At 52.1% G+C, this 16379-nt stretch overlaps 7 protein-coding genes across 7 annotated transcripts; 5 read left to right on the top strand and 2 right to left on the bottom strand.

Moving 5' to 3' along the window:
* Positions 1 to 38: 38 nt before the first annotated feature.
* A1O5_00130 (uncharacterized protein) lies at positions 39 to 2521 on the top strand (the record flags this gene model as incomplete). Its single annotated transcript, XM_007740750.1, has 3 exons — positions 39 to 43; positions 95 to 424; positions 475 to 2521. The coding sequence occupies 3 exons, from the start codon at positions 39 to 41 to the stop codon at positions 2519 to 2521; spliced, it is 2382 nt and encodes a 793-aa protein (XP_007738940.1).
* A 552-nt stretch (positions 2522 to 3073) lies between these two features.
* A1O5_00131 (uncharacterized protein) lies at positions 3074 to 3655 on the top strand (the record flags this gene model as incomplete). Its single annotated transcript, XM_007740751.1, has 1 exon — positions 3074 to 3655. One exon carries the CDS (start codon positions 3074 to 3076, stop codon positions 3653 to 3655), a length of 582 nt encoding a protein of 193 aa, XP_007738941.1.
* Positions 3656 to 3758: 103 nt separating this feature from the next.
* Positions 3759 to 5137, bottom strand: A1O5_00132 (Ham1 family protein; the record flags this gene model as incomplete). Its single annotated transcript, XM_007740752.1, has 5 exons — positions 3759 to 3833; positions 3901 to 3965; positions 4056 to 4237; positions 4398 to 4471; positions 4928 to 5137. The coding sequence occupies 5 exons, from the start codon at positions 5135 to 5137 to the stop codon at positions 3759 to 3761; spliced, it is 606 nt and encodes a 201-aa protein (XP_007738942.1).
* Positions 5138 to 5849: 712 nt separating this feature from the next.
* On the bottom strand, positions 5850 to 7460 carry A1O5_00133 (uncharacterized protein; the record flags this gene model as incomplete). Its single annotated transcript, XM_007740753.1, has 2 exons — positions 5850 to 6740; positions 6792 to 7460. The coding sequence occupies 2 exons, from the start codon at positions 7458 to 7460 to the stop codon at positions 5850 to 5852; spliced, it is 1560 nt and encodes a 519-aa protein (XP_007738943.1).
* Positions 7461 to 8564: 1104 nt separating this feature from the next.
* Positions 8565 to 10333, top strand: A1O5_00134 (aspartate kinase; the record flags this gene model as incomplete). The annotated part of the gene is made up of 4 exons (XM_007740754.1): positions 8565 to 8676; positions 8732 to 8820; positions 8877 to 10173; positions 10233 to 10333. 4 exons carry the CDS (start codon positions 8565 to 8567, stop codon positions 10331 to 10333), a joined length of 1599 nt encoding a protein of 532 aa, XP_007738944.1.
* A 1525-nt stretch (positions 10334 to 11858) lies between these two features.
* On the top strand, positions 11859 to 14045 carry A1O5_00135 (uncharacterized protein; the record flags this gene model as incomplete). The annotated part of the gene is made up of 1 exon (XM_007740755.1): positions 11859 to 14045. One exon carries the CDS (start codon positions 11859 to 11861, stop codon positions 14043 to 14045), a length of 2187 nt encoding a protein of 728 aa, XP_007738945.1.
* An 896-nt stretch (positions 14046 to 14941) lies between these two features.
* Positions 14942 to 15898, top strand: A1O5_00136 (iron-dependent peroxidase; the record flags this gene model as incomplete). The annotated part of the gene is made up of 1 exon (XM_007740756.1): positions 14942 to 15898. One exon carries the CDS (start codon positions 14942 to 14944, stop codon positions 15896 to 15898), a length of 957 nt encoding a protein of 318 aa, XP_007738946.1.
* Between the last annotated feature and the right edge of the window lie 481 nt (positions 15899 to 16379).

A 16379-nucleotide genomic window follows, 5' to 3' on the forward strand; every position in this document is an offset into this window, starting at 1 on the left:
TGCTCTAGGAGAACGTTCTCCGGTTTCCTTGGATTAGAATGGGGTACGACCATTAACAAATATGCTACAGATGATCCTGACTCAATCGATATAGCTATACACATTACTACGACGTCCGCTGTTGGCACGCGGCGGAATGGCAGGCTGCTTGGCCGAGACTGATCAAAGACGTCCCTCTCATCATCGAGGCTGCCGACGTACTTATTCGTGGCCCCTATGTTGAAGATGGATTCTCGTCACCAATAGCGAACGTTGAAGATGGGATCTGTTTCAATGGTGTTTCTGATGATGCACATGAGGATTTTTGTTTAAGCGAACAAGTCTGCCATCGCTTTGTTAAAACATTTGAGAAGCCGTATGATGTTGCCGTTGCCTGTGTCTTGTTGAGAGCATATTTGCTGGCACCAACACAATTTGACCTAAGGTAAGCGGCAATTCCAACCCACCGACATGCGATCTCACCTTTTTTTCTAGCTCTGATGGGTCATGGGATGGAATGGAGTGGGTTCGACCACGTCGATTGTACCGAGACCTGTGGCCGGGAGAGCCGATCCTGTGTCCTTGGAGTAAAGTTGATGTTACCAAAGAAAGCAATCCCGAAATTTCTGAAGGGGAGGCGACTTTGGCGCTGTCATTGTGCAAAAATGAGAGGCCGCATGTTAATTATAGCAGACTCTATCCCCACGAGATCACTGACAGCCTAAAGGGAGCGCAGTTAGACTCATCATTATCGCCACAGCTTGAAACTATCAAGTTCACGGTATCAGGGGTTGATTTCACCCATATCAGCCGATGGCTGTCTTTCTGCGAAGATGACCGCAACCACACCGAGTGCAAAGCTTCGCAAATCCAGTGGCAGAACCTACCGGGAACCCGATTCAAGGTCATTGACACTCATCGACGCTGCATCGTCGAGGCGCCGGAGGGTTGTTCATACATCGCGTTAACATATGTTTGGGGTGGTGTGGACCAAGCCGAGCTCAACGCTTCTACAGCACCCCTTCTGATGCGTGATGGGGGACTTGACCTTGCCTGGCCAAAGCTCCCTACGACTATTCGAGATGCGACCGTAGTATGTGAGCAACTTGGGGAGAGGTACTTGTGGATTGACGCACTTTGCATCATGCAGGACTCTTCGCGAGACTTGAAGTTTCAAATGCTCCGGATGAGGCAGATATATTCCGCGGCCAAGTGCACCATTGCTGCCGTGTCAGCTGAAACAGCGGCAATCGGATTGCTTGGGAATTTGCCAGCCGAACCGTTGCGGCCTTCGAAAGAGTGTGAGTCAGAGGATACTCTAAATGCCATGGTCGAGTCGTCGCCCTGGAGTCGTCGCGCCTGGTGTTATCAGGAGAAGGTTCTGTCGCACCGTCTCATCCTATTCACGTCGAACGGGATATATATGCAGTGCCGAGCGGGCTCTTGCGATGCGAACGGAACTCAGCTACAGGGTAAAGAGAGCCAAAGCGTTTCCAAGTTCAACGCTGTTGGCAGTATGCTCTTTATACCTCCTGGCAAAGAGCTGGAATCGTATATCTCTGCGGTCGAGCATTACTCCCAACGGAAGCTCACCAGGAAGGACGATAAGATAAATGCCTTTCAAGGAGTGTTTCGGAGGTACAATGGTAAGATGGACGGCAAGACATCCTCGTTCTGCTACGGCCTCCCAATATGTGCCTTTGATCAACTTATATGCTGGCGCACTCGCCGACACAATCCGCACCTCCGCAACCAAGTATTCCCTAGCTGGTCATGGCTGGGGTGGGACGATGCAGTCTCGTTCGATCGGAAGATGCTTCAGACAGCCCGTACAAGCCAAATGATTTACGATCCCGGCGTCTTCTCCCACAAAGGCGTTGAGGATAACCTCGAACTACGAAAACCGGCATGCCATGCTTTGACGGGTCCCAGGTTTGGATTTCCCGCCGCGACTGGCGGTAATTACTACAACAACCCAGAGCGGTGGTTATCTGGATGTATGGCAGATTTACGCATTGCACTTGACCACATCGAATCCGATGGCTCCAATAGTCTCTACGCCGTGTTCCCGAACAGATGCAGTCAGAGTCAGCAGCCCTCTCTGCCGCCCGAGCGAAAGATTACCGTTTTTGACCTGCTCTCGCAGCCGCTACCAGAGATCAAGTGGATGGATGCGGAGACAGCCGCCGCACCATCTGTCCCAGCAGCCAAGCAGACAGAAGAAAAAGAAGGCAGCGTGTTCACCGAGCATGACGCGCATGAGGGTTGCGAGGCCCACACTCCTCTAGGCTACATATGGCTGGATACGGCCTGGCGCAGGAAGCAGCCAGACCAGTGTATCATGAGGTTCATGGCGTTAGCAGGAGAGAAGGATCCCAAGAGGCAAGGAAAGTGGAAGATAACCATGCTCATGTGTTTGCAGCGGATGGAGAAGAATGGTCACTACTGGGCAGACGAGCGAGTGCAGGTGATGGACTGTGAGATCGACGAGGAGAGCTGGATGAAGATGGGGGCAAAAGTCATCAACTTCAAGCTTGTCTGAGACTCCGGGGGACATGCTGCTGAGGAAACATTCGCAACTATCTCTCCATGTCGCAGGAATTCTCGGTGTTGGACTAGGGGATCTTGGAGACGACTGGGGGTTCAAGGCTGATGGACCGAGGAATAGACACGGACCAGCGGCAGGGAAACTTGGTGTAGCTGTCGAGGGAGGAAACATGCCAAAAGTCCATAGGGCTGAGTACACCGAGTATACCGAGTACAGCATGGACTACCTCGTACGACTAAGTCTGCTAGGGATCCTCAGAAGAGCCGTTGGTGCTGTAAACCCACTAGTCACGCGTAGTCAGCCTCGTCGTACCGTATCCCGCCTTGCCGCCCTCACAAGGCTGGCAGGCCCATTCACATTCACACTCGCTCCCCGCACCCTCGAACTTTTTTTCTTGCAAAGCTGTTTCGAAGGATTTACTGTTGAAGCATCCTCGCGACCTGTTGACTCCCACCTTCTCTCCACGTAGACATCCCATTACATCACCCATTGCGCACAGAAGACTCGCTCTGCGATAGGCTCCGCCAGTCATTGACCAGACAGACGATGCGCTCTCTCCCCAACATCATAATTACGGGCACCCCCGGCGTCGGCAAGTCGACCACCTGCACCCAGCTCCTCGGTCTCGCCTCGACCACAACGCCCGCCGTCAATCTCAAGCATCTCTCGATCAACGACCTCGTCAAATCCCGCTCCTGCCACTCAGGCTTCGACGAAGAGCTGCAGACCCTGATTGTGGACGACGACAAGCTGATGGACGAGGTGGAGAAAGACATCTCCGATGGCGAGGGCGAGGGCGGGTGGCTGATTGATTGGCACTCCACCGCAGGATTCGCCGTGCGCTGGGTCGATCTCGTTGTTGTGCTGCGATGTGAAGAGACCAACGTGCTTTACGACCGCCTCGTGGCGCGGGGCTACAGAGATGCCAAAGTGCAGGAAAACATGGACGCTGAGATCTTTGGTGTGGTCAGCGAGGAGGCCAGAGAAGGATGGGGCGACGAGGAGGAAGGCCGCGTTGTGGAACTGAAGAGCGTCGAGGCGGACGACATCGAGGAGAACGCCGAGAGGATTCTGCAATGGGTCAAGAACTGGATTAAAGATCATACAACAGACGGAAAGGGAGATTAGCGGGAGGAAGAAAAGATCTCAAGCTGGATAGCTTTCTCTATTGCCTTAACGGGCATGCCGCACAAATCTATGGGTCTATCGGAATGATGTCTAGCTGTGACAACTACGGCTCCAGCTCGCCCCCAGCAAGCCAGGTTTTCAGCTTTGCTAGAGCCTTGCCTCGATGCGAGATCAGATTCTACACGAGGGAAGCGGTCAACGATGTTTCGATGACAAAAGGGTGGGCGACTCTGAAGAGGACACACCTTCTTCTCCTTCTCCATTTCAGCATATGTCTGGCCATCTTCAAACTCGAAGACGGCATCCCAGCCTGTTGAAAACACAGCGGTCAGAGAAAGCCTCACGGCAAAATCGCAGGAAGGTTTTGTGCGAATGTCCGAGCAGGAAGAGTGTCACATACCAAAGACAGGTGGTCCTCTGGCCGGCACGATCTTTCCCTTACATCGCCCCTGGAACAGAATCGGCTCATGGCCGGGACCTGCGCAGTATGCGAATGTGCAGACGGCGAAGGCAGTTTTGTCTTCGTATGCGGCGAGCATCTTGTTGAGGCCTTCGTGACCGAGGGCCTGGAGGAAGTACTTACTATAACGAGAGAGGTACAGAGTTAGTGGTTGCGAGGAAGAGGTTGATGGTCTTTTGGGAAGAAAAAAAGGGACGAGGGGACGAGGGGACAAGGGGATGATGAGGACGACGACTCAAAGGTCCAAGGATCCCTTTCAGAGTCTTGGGGGGGCCAACTCACATATAAGGGCCTGGCAATCCCTTAAGGGCTTGAAACTCTAGGGCTGTGTCTTCGGTAAGGACTGGACCGTTTACCTGGTGTGGGGACCTGGTCGTTAGCCTGTCCGTAGAGACAAGGACGCTTTGTAGCATTGATTCAGCAGCCACCGCAAGGCTGAGGGTTCCGATCTCTGAGTTTCGAGTGTAAACAAGAGTCCTTGGCCATTTCTTGTTGTTCCTCCCGTTTCCTGGCTTTCCCCTGCGTCCCCAATGTCGTAGAGGAGAAAATAGCAAATCTGGCTCCCTGGGACTATTTCTCATCGCTTCTCCATGCCCATTTTCGCCTCGCTTGGTCCTCCGTGCATATTCCACTCTCTATCTCTCTATATCCCTCTATATCCCTCTCTCCCCGCATCTCAAGGCAAGCCCTTCACCCATCCCATTGAATTCTCCGCGTGGGGGTAATGGAAACCAAACAAAATGGGAGAAACAAAGTGCGAACGGGAGAAGAAAGGAAAAAAAAAAAAAAAAGAGAAAACGAAGGGCACTCACCGCCCTCGCGGCTCTGCTGGCCTTATCCTTCGCGACCTCCTCAATGGATCCCTGGATCTCGGCGCCCTCGACATTGCGGCTCTGCAGGACCAGACCGGGGACGTCGCCGAGGATCGCGCGCACTTCGGCTAGTTTGTTGGCGTTGCCCGTGATGAAGTTCAAGACTTTCGGGCGTAGTTCGGATTGTTGGGTCGGGGTTGAGGGAGACATGCTTGTTTGGCCTTTATAACCTGAGAGTGTAGAAAGGAAGCAAGCAAGCAAGCAAGCACTCAAGGGTAAGGAAGGAGGTCTGTCAGTATGACAGCAAAAGAAATCTGTGAACCGTAAGGTAAAAAAAGATGCGGAAAGGGTGCTGGTATTCCCAACGAAAAGGACAAGAGCGGTCTAAGTGGTTCGAAATGCCGTTGACGCCTGACTGGATTCGGTGGCTATCAGGACAATGCAACAAGTAGCAATCTGTACTGATTTTGCTCTACGTCCAGGTATCCAACAGTATTAAAACGGAAAATGAAGATTTGAAAATGGCCAAGGCTGCAAGGCTGCAGCCTGATGAGAGTCGCCAACGTGAGTCACAGTTTTGAATCTGAACTTCCAACAAGAGCAATATCCTAGCTTCGAAAATTGCCTCGTAACCTTGAGCACAGCCGGGCGAGGCGTATACAAAGTACCGATATCATGTCGTTGAAAAGACTAACAAATTGTCCGTTAGACATGCCCCAACAGTGTTATTGCCTGATCCGTCTGTCCGACTGAAGCAGCCATCTGTTCGACCAAATCCCTCATAGTCCCCGTCGCAATGCAATATCAAAAATATCCTCACTTCCAAAAAGATGCTCAAACCGCAATGAACCAAATCCACCAACCCGCGCCTCAGGTGCTCAAAAGGAATGATGATGAAGATCAAATGTGTGGTTCCTGTATGTTACCGTGACCTCGTTTTCAACTTCAACAGCTCAAAGTCCTTGAACTTGTACAAGTACTTTTCATCTCGTCGATGAGCGTTCAGAAACTTACCAGGCCTGGCACACCCGAATGCAGTGGAACGTGAAAGGGCAAGTTTCTTGAGCGCCGGACTAGGGTTGAACATCGGATCAAAAACGACTAAATTGACGACGCCACTCAATCTTTGCTCAACTCCGACAATGGTCATGGAATGGCCACGGTGTTGAAAGTAGATGGGTGGTTTGTCCGTGATCACAACCTTGTTGACGTTGTCTTTGGCGGAGCCGTCGTCGAAATATTCGCAGACAGCACAAAGCATTGTCTCGAAGCCCTCGACTTCCTTTGTAGTGGCGTACGCGGTCGCTTCGCAAGAAATATCAAGACTCATAAACAATGCCTGCGCCTCCGGTGTGCCAATGAATTTTCGAGTGAACCTGATTCCGCCAGTCTCCGCACGCCCGACAGAGTTGAAGCCCAGGTCCCAAGCATTCTCAATCATATCCTGGAGTTTCAATATTGAAGGCAGTCTTCCTGGGAAATTCTCTGCGCCATTAACATCCGTGTGTTGGATATAGGACAACAGCATTTGGATATTTCGATAGCCACAGAATCCGCCTTCCCTTGGCATCTTGCACACGTGGACAACTTTAGGACTGCAATAGAATGCACGTTCGACCGTTCCGTCCAGGTGAGACAGCCAAGAGAGAACAGGTACAAGGTTGGGTGTCTCGTTGGCAATGGTTTCGACTTTGACTAATGTGCCGTCGGGCCCGATTCTGTTTGTGATGGTGACCTTGGCGCCTTTTTCGAGCATTCGGCGCAGCCAGCTCGGCATCTGGTGCTCGTGCGCATAGGGGCCCAGTTCCGACCTCTGTCAACAGTCAGCCTGACCACATCCAATGTTAGATCCGGGCGGACTCACTCCCAACCGTTTTGTCTTTCCAAGCTTTGCGGAGACCGCCGAGTTGGCTGATTCCCTCCTTGGAGATGCGTGGGTGCCCAGGAAGATATCCTTGAGAGAAGGACCGCGTCGCTTTTCGCTACGAGGAGTTCTGTCATGTATTTGGTCATAGTTGCGAAGAGACTTTGGGATGTGAGTGCTAAATGAGTTGGAGAGATCAGCTAGCGGAGGCCCAGCAGTCGTCGCAAGTTTGACATCTTCGCTAGGGATATCGGTCTCATCCAGGGTAATATTCTCTTGAGCATGCATGTCGGAATGGGCATCGAGCTCGAGAAAATGTACACGTTCGCCACAGACACATTGTACCCATGATCCTTCATTTCCAACCTGAGAGGATGAAGAAGACTGTTCCAGATCCGTTGCACTTTCCGGCGTCTGTGCTTCACCACAGGCAGGAACATTCGGACGGTCTGGCAAGGCTAGTTCGGCAGGCAGGCCCGCTTCTTCAAAGGCAAGAAGTTGAGCTAACTCGGCATCACTCAGCTGGGAGGCGGCACTGTAAGGCCGCCGAGGGTCAGGCTGTTGGTCGGTGTGAAGATGTTGCACGTGTCTCTCGAGGGAGTCGAAGTCATTGCTATCGAAGCGGCAGAAGGGGCAAGTCAGATGTTGGTTTCGATTTGCGTTGGCCATCACGACCGATCAATTCAACAAGATCAGAGATGAAAGGAGATTTAGATGGATTTCATCTTGTGCTTGCCGGGCAATCAGGCTGTGGGCGAACCACATCGGTCACCTCAGCAGCGACAGTCACTGGCTGCTGTTGCTGCCTTCTGATCAACAAACACACTATCTCTTTTTCAGCAGATGTAATGAAGCGCTGCAAACAACAAGGTGGACGACAGATCACAGGCAACAACAAATGAGCCTCTCCGAGTTGACTGTGCGTGGCAGTGCTAATAAAAGCGTGTTGTGTACGGATGAGGAATGTCCGAGCAGGCTGGACAAGAGGGCGAATAAGGAACCGGCAGGCCGCGTTGACTGCCAAGGTGTAGCTCAAGGGGGTTTTCGGGGGAATGGCGATGAGGATCGAATGGAATGTCAATGTCACTCCATCTTCAAATGTCCGTGTCAGCAAAGAACTTACACGGCCTGTTTTCCTTACCTTTGAAGCGAGGACTTGGAGTCGCGCTGACTGTGTGACGGCTGAGCTTCCCCAGATCAATCGGGGTGATTCGATCATCCCTGGCTGCACCTGAAGTTGCATTCCGGGAATGTGAGATGTGTTCCAGCTCAGGAGGTTGAAATGACAAGACTGAGTTGATGGCATGCTCTTGTGTGCTTCACCAGGGCAAGACCAGGGGCGACATCTCGGCGGTGTAGTCGGCACCTCGTAAGAATGGCAGCCAAACACGAAATGGCAGATGGCGCCATAAGAGTCGCCGCCACGTGATTTGCCAAGGGCGCAGCCGAATCGCCAGTTCGACTCACCGCCTCGAGGACCCCTCGAGAATTTTGCAAAATTCTGCCGCGGCGAGAATTATGACTGAGCGAGAGTGAGCAGGTGAGAGACCTTGCGAAAACGGGGCCAGAATCATCTCCGTCTGCGGTAGTGGGAGAGACGATGCCAGTCACTGTCTTGCTTGTAACCCCGTAAACGCCCTTTTGGTCTCGGTCCTCGTTTTCTTTCATTTGCTGGCTGGCTCGGACGCTCCTTTCCTTTCCTTTCCTTTCATTTTGTCCCACTGACAGTACTATGGTTCCCAGTGATCGATTGCCACAGTCCCCTCCTTCACCATGACCACTCTCACCCTATCTAACGGTGTACACGCTGAAGTCCCAGTCGTCAATGAGGTCAATGGCACCCGCACACCAAGGTCTCGTCCTGTTAATGTATTGAAGTTTGGTGGTATGCGAAATCCTCTTGCTTCACTCTGAGCGCGGCGTCCACTGACTCAACCAAGGGACCAGCGTGGGGAAATTTCCTCTGGATATTGTCAACGTCGTCAAGTCCTGTTCCTCTGAAACCGACGTCGCAATAGTCTGCTCAGCAGTACGTGTTACTGACCGCCGATTCGACTCCTACGCTCACTGATTGACTATGTTCAGAGATCTAGCAGTACCAAGGCCGCGGGAACGACAAACCGTCTATTGCGAGCGGCCACCGAGGCAGAGAACCACCGATCCCAAGATTTTAAACGATTGATTGAAGATGTTCGGCTAGATCACCTGGAAGCCGCCGAAACCTACATACAGTCCGAGAAGGTACGGTCGCAGTTCCGGGCGGAGTGCGAAGATGAGTGCTCTTTGGTGGAGCGGATACTAGAAGCCGCCCAGACTCTAGGCGAGACAAGCCCCAGATCCAGAGACAAGGTCATGAGCACGGGAGAAAAGCTCAGCTGCCGGTTCATGGCAGCGCTGCTACAGGACCGAGGTATCGACGCCGAGTACGTCGACCTTGCAGACGTGATTGACTTCAGAGTCTCCCACAGCCTAGATCAGCAATTCTACGACAGCATGGCGTCAAGGTTGGCAAAAAGGCTCCAAGACATACCCCCGGGTAAAGTGCCAGTGATTACCGGATACTTTGGGGCTATCCCTCGAGGTCTTCTGACAACGGTTGGTCGAGGCTACACAGACTTGTGCGCTGCACTGGTTGCTGTCGGCCTTGGGGCCAACGAGCTACAAATATGGAAAGAAGTGGACGGTATATTTACGGCTGATCCTCGCAAGGTCCCGACAGCGCAATTGATTTCTCGTATCAGTCCAGCCGAGGCCGCTGAACTCACGTTTTACGGCTCCGAGGTCATTCACCCTTCCACCATGGACCAAGTCATCCGATCACGGATACCGATACGCATCAAGAATGTGATGAATTCAAGAGGAGGAGGTACCATCATCTATCCCGATTCTCCATCAGAACTAGCCTCGACATTATCAGGGCACGATCCCAAACTTTTCCGATCCAGGAGTCCCAGCCAACTCACGGAGGGCGAGAAGCCGAAGCGCCCGACCGCAATCACTATGAAGCACAAGATCCTGGTGATGAACATTCATTCCAATAAACGAGCATTGTCCCACGGTTTCTTTGCCGGAATCTTTGCGACACTTGACAAGTGGCGCATGTCCGTCGATGTGATTTCAACCAGCGAGGTGAACATGTCCATGGCCTTGCATTCGGAAGCGCCTCTTTACACTGGGACAGGTGACGACGAGTACCAGATCGTGGACCAGGATCTGCAGGGAGCTATCGAGGAATTGAAAAACTTTGGAACCGTGGACATTATTCCAGAAATGGCTATTGTCAGCCTTGTGGGTAAGCAGATGAAGCACATGATTGGTATTGCTGGAAAGATGTTCTCGACCCTCGGTTCAAATAATGTGAACATCGAAATGATCTCGCAAGGTATGGCCGTCCCCACGATGTGGAGCTCTCTCAATCTATCTATGCTAACAACGCGACAGGAGCTAGTGAGATCAACATCTCTTGTGTGATTGCGGAACGCGATGCCGATCGAGCATTGAACATTTTGCATACGAACCTGTTCACCTTCCTGGAACCCTGATTGTGCATTTTGAGCGGCTTGAGCGGCATTTAATGACATTTAGCGGAGTTTTGCATAGAAAAAGAGGTGGCGCCGGCGATATCAAAAGGGAAGACATCCTCAACCCAGGGTTGGTTAACTAAAAGGGGAGGCACTTTTCAAAGACGATGAATCTGGACATTCAGCTGACATATTGGGGCCCACCGTGGCAGTTATATTCGAAGAAGTTTACGGACAATGTCAACGACAGCTATGGAGTAGATGAAATGATTTCAACAAGAGACATGACCACAAATGCCATCGCCATGACAAGTGTCAATCAAACAAGATCCAACATCTTCTACCAAATGACATCGACTGGGGCGATTGCGGGGCGGGTGTCATTGTCGTAAATACGTAGCGTTAAAAAAGACCGATGCTAGACTGATGAACGATGGGGCAGCCACGGTCTCGGCATTTATCATCTGATCATTCCAAATCCTCTTTGTTCTACATGTGAATGACTTGACTGTGTGAAGAAGAGGGAGAGAAAACTGTTATGTCAATCCGGAAGACAAATTATTCCGTTCCGGAGAACGCGTTGAAGCGCGTTGGAGCGTGTCGTGCTCTCCACCAATGAGATCGTACCAGAGTCACGGAGTCGCGCTACTCACAAAACACCAAACCAGGGAACAGGTGGGCAGACAACGGTCATTCCACGTCAGTCGAGTCCAACCGAGATGCCATTGATTGGATGTGGATAAGACAACCAGCACAGGTCCGACCACTGCAAACTCCTCTGGATTCCTCTCAATCAAGGCGTCCGTAGCGCCAAAGTCTCTTGCAGCGCAAATCCAACACGGTTCGCGTCTTCTCTTCTGTCTCACTGGCATCGAGACCATCGACACCACCAAGACCAACGCCTCGAAGCCTCACAGCCCACACATCCGGCGTCATCCCGGTCCAAGGCTCACCCACACCTCCACTGCTGTTGAAGTCTCCCTCTTTCTGTCAAGGCCGTCTTGCCGTGCGTCCCCTCTTAAGAACTGCACTGCGTCCTCTCACGTCTTCCATCCCGGTGCCCACGTACAGCTTACCTGCATCGATTTCTCGCGATAGCCTAGTCAACAACACACCTTCTTGTTTGAACCTCAAATCGTCAACTGCGCGGAATGGCTCGATTCTCACCGTAGCCACGATTCAATTTCCTTCTTCTATCCCTTTCGACGGTTCAGCATTCATACCATCCGCCCCTCAGTCCTGCTGCTGCAGCCGCGGCCTCGATCCTCCGGTCGCCTCCCGCACAGACACGCTCATACCTCCATCCACCTCCCTAGTGTCGAGAGATTGAAATCTCTTTGCGCCCTTGCTCTCAACTCGAGACTGTTCTCAAAAAGTAGCAGCCAGCCGTCGACTCCAAATTGGCTGCTCTGGCCCAGTCTCAGCTGCATCCTTTAGTCGACCTCAAAAACCTGTTAATGGAACCTATGCACCTTAACTTTCACGCGACTTTCTCCATACATTCGATTTGTGCCGTATCTGTGAATCCCTTGCACCAGTTTTCACCATGACGTCGACGCGTCAGCACCCGTTTGTGCAGATCTACCAAGATCCAATACCCGCCCCAACAAACAGTATCTCACCTATCGACAGACCTCGACCGCGTCTACAACCCTCGGCAATGCCTCTACAGCCATTGAGAAACCCTCCTGCGCCTCATCCTCGCCCAGACGTCGTCCTCGATGCGCCAATGGCACCCAGCCAGCAGATATCGCCCCTCAAGAGCACACCATTATCACCTCCACCACCGTACTTCGGGGATCTGAACTATGTTCCTATTCCTCCACCTGCGGTGGCTAGCCATATCTACACTGACTCACCAGCAAAAAGACCAGCCGTTCTGCCCCCACACCAATATCGTCCCGTTCAGATGGCGCAGCCAATGTTTACCACCTTCGAGATCAACACATATGAACAAGAAAATTTGGCAGTGAAAACTACACAGGATAACTTCGTCGACTTTCCAGAGCCGTCGTATGTACGCAAGCAGCCCCTGAAGCGATCATACTCGGACGCACAGGCGCCCAACGACCGTCCATTCAAGAAGTCTCGGCACGACGATGAAGCCTCCTTCCATCTACCTGAACCGGAAGATATGCCTCCAGTTGAGGACGATGGGAACAAGCCTTCTTACAGTTATGCTCAAATGATTGGGATGGCTATCCTCAGAGCACCAAATCGGCGGCTGACGTTGGCACAAATCTACGACTGGATCTCAACTACGTTTGCCTATTACCGCGAAGATACCAAGCAAAGCTGGCACAACAGTATCAGGCATAACCTATCCTTGCACAAAGCTTTCACCAAACAGGAGAGGCCGAAGGGAGATGCTGGAAAGGGAAGTTATTGGGTCATTGAGCCAGGAATGGAGTCACAATTCATCAAAGATAGAATTCGAAGAGGGGCCAACATCACCCACATGACCATCAATGCCAATCTGATGCGGCCGGAGCCTCAAAAGATTGCTCAACAACTCTCGGATGCGTTGGCGCCAAACCCCTTCCTCGGCCAATCAAGCGAACCTGTTCGACCTCAGACAGCTCCCGCCCTACCAGAACTCTCATCAGATGCCACTCTGCCAGCCTCAGACCCTGCTCTCAATGAGCAAGAGACTGTGGACTTGGAAGACATTGTCCTTGCCACGGCTCCAAAGTCGTCTCCCCCGGATGCCATCAATTCGTCGCCGCCAGTGGCTGCATCTCATCATCAGCGAGCCATCTCTTCCCCCTCTGCACGCAAGGCACGCCCATCTGTATCTCATCGACAGAACCGAAGTCTCACCAAGAACGATGATAGCGGATACTTTTCATCCATCGAGTCGTCTGCGCTTCGCCCAAACAAGAATGCCGTGATGCTCACCTCGGAGATGGATATTGAGCCTATGAGGAAGAAGAGAGGTCGTGCCGAAGAGGAGATTGCGCGAATCAGAAGCTCTTCGCACGACCTGACTCCAAGCCATGCAAGATTCCGGCCATCAACAACCGAAGCGGCGCAATTGTCATCCCCCGTTCGTGTCAGCCCAGCGGCCGCACTAAATCCGATGACTCCTGCTGTTATCTTCAAGAAACCCACCCGTCCTCCTCCTTCGGTCTCTCCAAACACTCAGCTTCTCCTGCATCGCAAAGCAATGCGTGAGTTTGCAAACTCGCCCATCAAAAGCTCTGGGCTTTTTTTGTCGGAAGATTCGACTTACAGTCCCCTTAAGTGGGCAAGTCTCGCGCCGTCGTCTGCCTTTCCTGAGGAATCTTTTGAAATCTTTTCTGATCCGGCGGTTGGTCTCACTCCGGCCACGCCGATCGGTGCCTCTTCACCACTTAAAACGTCTGTCTCTCGTCCAACATTTTGTCGAGCGTCAACATCCACCAATATCCTTACTGAAGTGCTTGGCAGTGCCCAGAAGGCCAACACGAAGACACCAACCCGTGGTTCTCTTCTCCATCCACGCGTGCGGGCTACACAAACTGGCTCACCGTTGAAGGGCTCAGCTACTCATGGCGTGGCCTTCGATGTACAAGATGACCTCTTCGATTTCAAATCATTCGAGAACGACAATTCTGATGATAATGACGAAGGTGTCGATATCCTCAAAGGTTTTGAGAAAATCGGTGGGGCGTCGGCGCAAGCTAGCGTCACCACATCAACTGACCACGCACGCCGACCATCCTTGGGTCGTAGCTTTACTTCACGCTTCTGATGTGTTAATGAACTTGGTTGATACTCGCTCATCCACCGACGGTTGAGCGGATGATCTCTTCATGTCCACTTTTTCTTATCTTGGTGACACCGCGTTGTTGGATTCATGGGGTGTGAGGGCTCATTTAGACTCTGCAGTCGGTACACGGGCTCTTAGCGCCTTGGTTGGTTGTGAGCGGGCCCCATCCGCTTGGATCACGCCGTGGGACAACGGCCGAGACACTTTACTATGATGTCAAGAGTTTATGACTTGTTATTATGCCCTTCCTTTTTATGACGATATGGGACTGTACGACAGATTAATGGCAACTATTACCTTGGAGGGGCTGAATGTTTTTGAGACACCACCTTTAGATAGGATAGCAGCAATGCAATGAAAGTGCTTTGCCTCGACTCTTGCACTCGCACGTTATTGATTCCATTCATCTACAAGTTATGTTACCAGGTACTCGTGACAGGTTGTCTGATCTTCGGAGTACCGGCGACGACGAGCCTTGCGTGCGCCAACCTGCAGGCTGAGTCATCAGACATTGAGGCAGATCTTTCACGCGACGTATCCAATGATCTTGAGGATGAAGGTAAGCCATCTCTTTCTGAAGCTGTACCTGCATTATATCGGTCAGCGTGAAGGCAGGATCTTTAATTGTCTTGTTCTGGCTCGATTGTGGTATGAATACGAACAAGGTGACCCGGAGTATCTGCAGCGGGTTTCTTAGATACTCAGTTTCTAGGTATTCGACCTCAGCGGCAAGGAGAACAGCTGCACGAGCAACACTGGGGAGAGCCAAAGACCAAAGGGTGTTTATGTCACATCACTCCACCCGCAAGCCATTTTCCCAATCTCTGCTTGATCAAGCACAAGCCGCCGGACTGTCTACGAAAATATCGAGAAGCAAGATGAGCCGTCGCACGCCAATAGAACCCCAACGAGTCGACGCACCACTCACCCAGTCAGCGACCTTCCTCGTCCTCTCCGTGACTGACAAGCCCGAGGCTATCAAGACGGTGCGCTCGACCCTTGCCAGCGTCGACGACCTGTCCAAGAACGTTGCTATTCGCGATCTGGATGCCGCCTTCGCCTGCACCGTCGGCATTGGCAGCAATATCTGGGACAGTCTCCTAAGTGGCGTTCCCAGACCGGCTGAGCTGCACCCTTTCCCGACCATTTCCGGCAAAGTTCACACGGCGGTCTCCACGCCCGGGGATCTGTTGTTTCATATCCGAGCACAGCGTCGCGATCTGTGCTTCGAGTTCGAGCGCCAATTGATGGATCGACTGGGCGACTGTGTCAAGGTCGAGGACGAAACCGTTGGGTTCCGCTACTTTGACGTCCGCGATCTTTTGGGTTTCGTGGACGGCACGGCAAACCCTGTGGGCGCTTCTGTCGACGAATCAGTCCTGGTGACGGAGGTGGACGACGCAGGCTCCGCAGGTGGCAGCTACGTTGTCGTCCAGAAGTATGTGCATGACCTGAAGAGGTGGCGAGGTCTTTCAACAGAGCAACAGGAAGCAATCATCGGCCGCACAAAGCTCGACAACATCGAGTTGAACGACGTAGATGAGGACAAACAAAAAGCACACAAACAACTAGCCACGGTCCAGGGCGACGATGGATCCGAGCTCTCGATTTTGAGGGACAATATGCCCTTTGGCACCCCCGGGAAAGGGGAATTTGGGACTTATTTCATCGGGTATTCCAGGAAGCTGTGGGTCATTGAGCAAATGCTGGACCGGATGTTTGTGGGTTCACCACCTGGCTTGCACGATCGGATTCTGGACTACTCGACGCCGTTGACTGGGACGACTTTTTTTGTGCCGAGTGCAACTGTACTGGCGAGTTTAGATGATGATTAGGATTGGAACTTGATGCGACGAATCTATAATAGGTGCTCATCAATATGAGGCACGGGCTGTCGTCCCTGCGCAGTGGCCTTGTCAAGAGATGAGCGCAGAACCTCTATCCCGTACGATACTTGAAGAGCAAGGGCATGCGTGCTTGATTTTCGGTAGCCTTTAAGCATCGGAAGTAATGATATGATTGAATAGAATGGGACCCCCTTCACTCGACACGATCAATTACATTGCCATGTCACCGCCCTGTTTCGAGTTTTCTGGACTGCGCCTCATCCAGGCTTCTAGAGGCTTAAGGGCATAGCTAGATTCTAGCCTTTGTAGCTATATATGAGTCGGTTGCGCCTAAGCACATCATCAATGCTGATTGACCGTTGTAAGCTCGTACGTAGATCGTTATATGGCTTGATGGCCCATCGAACATGGCCTGACAAGGCTGAGAGAAGCTCTCCCTTAAAGCGGCGCATGGTCGGGGATTTTCTCG

Source organism: Cladophialophora psammophila (assembly GCF_000585535.1).
Source record: "Cladophialophora psammophila CBS 110553 chromosome Unknown aczJe-supercont1.1, whole genome shotgun sequence".
Lineage (NCBI taxonomy): Eukaryota > Fungi > Ascomycota > Eurotiomycetes > Chaetothyriales > Herpotrichiellaceae > Cladophialophora > Cladophialophora psammophila.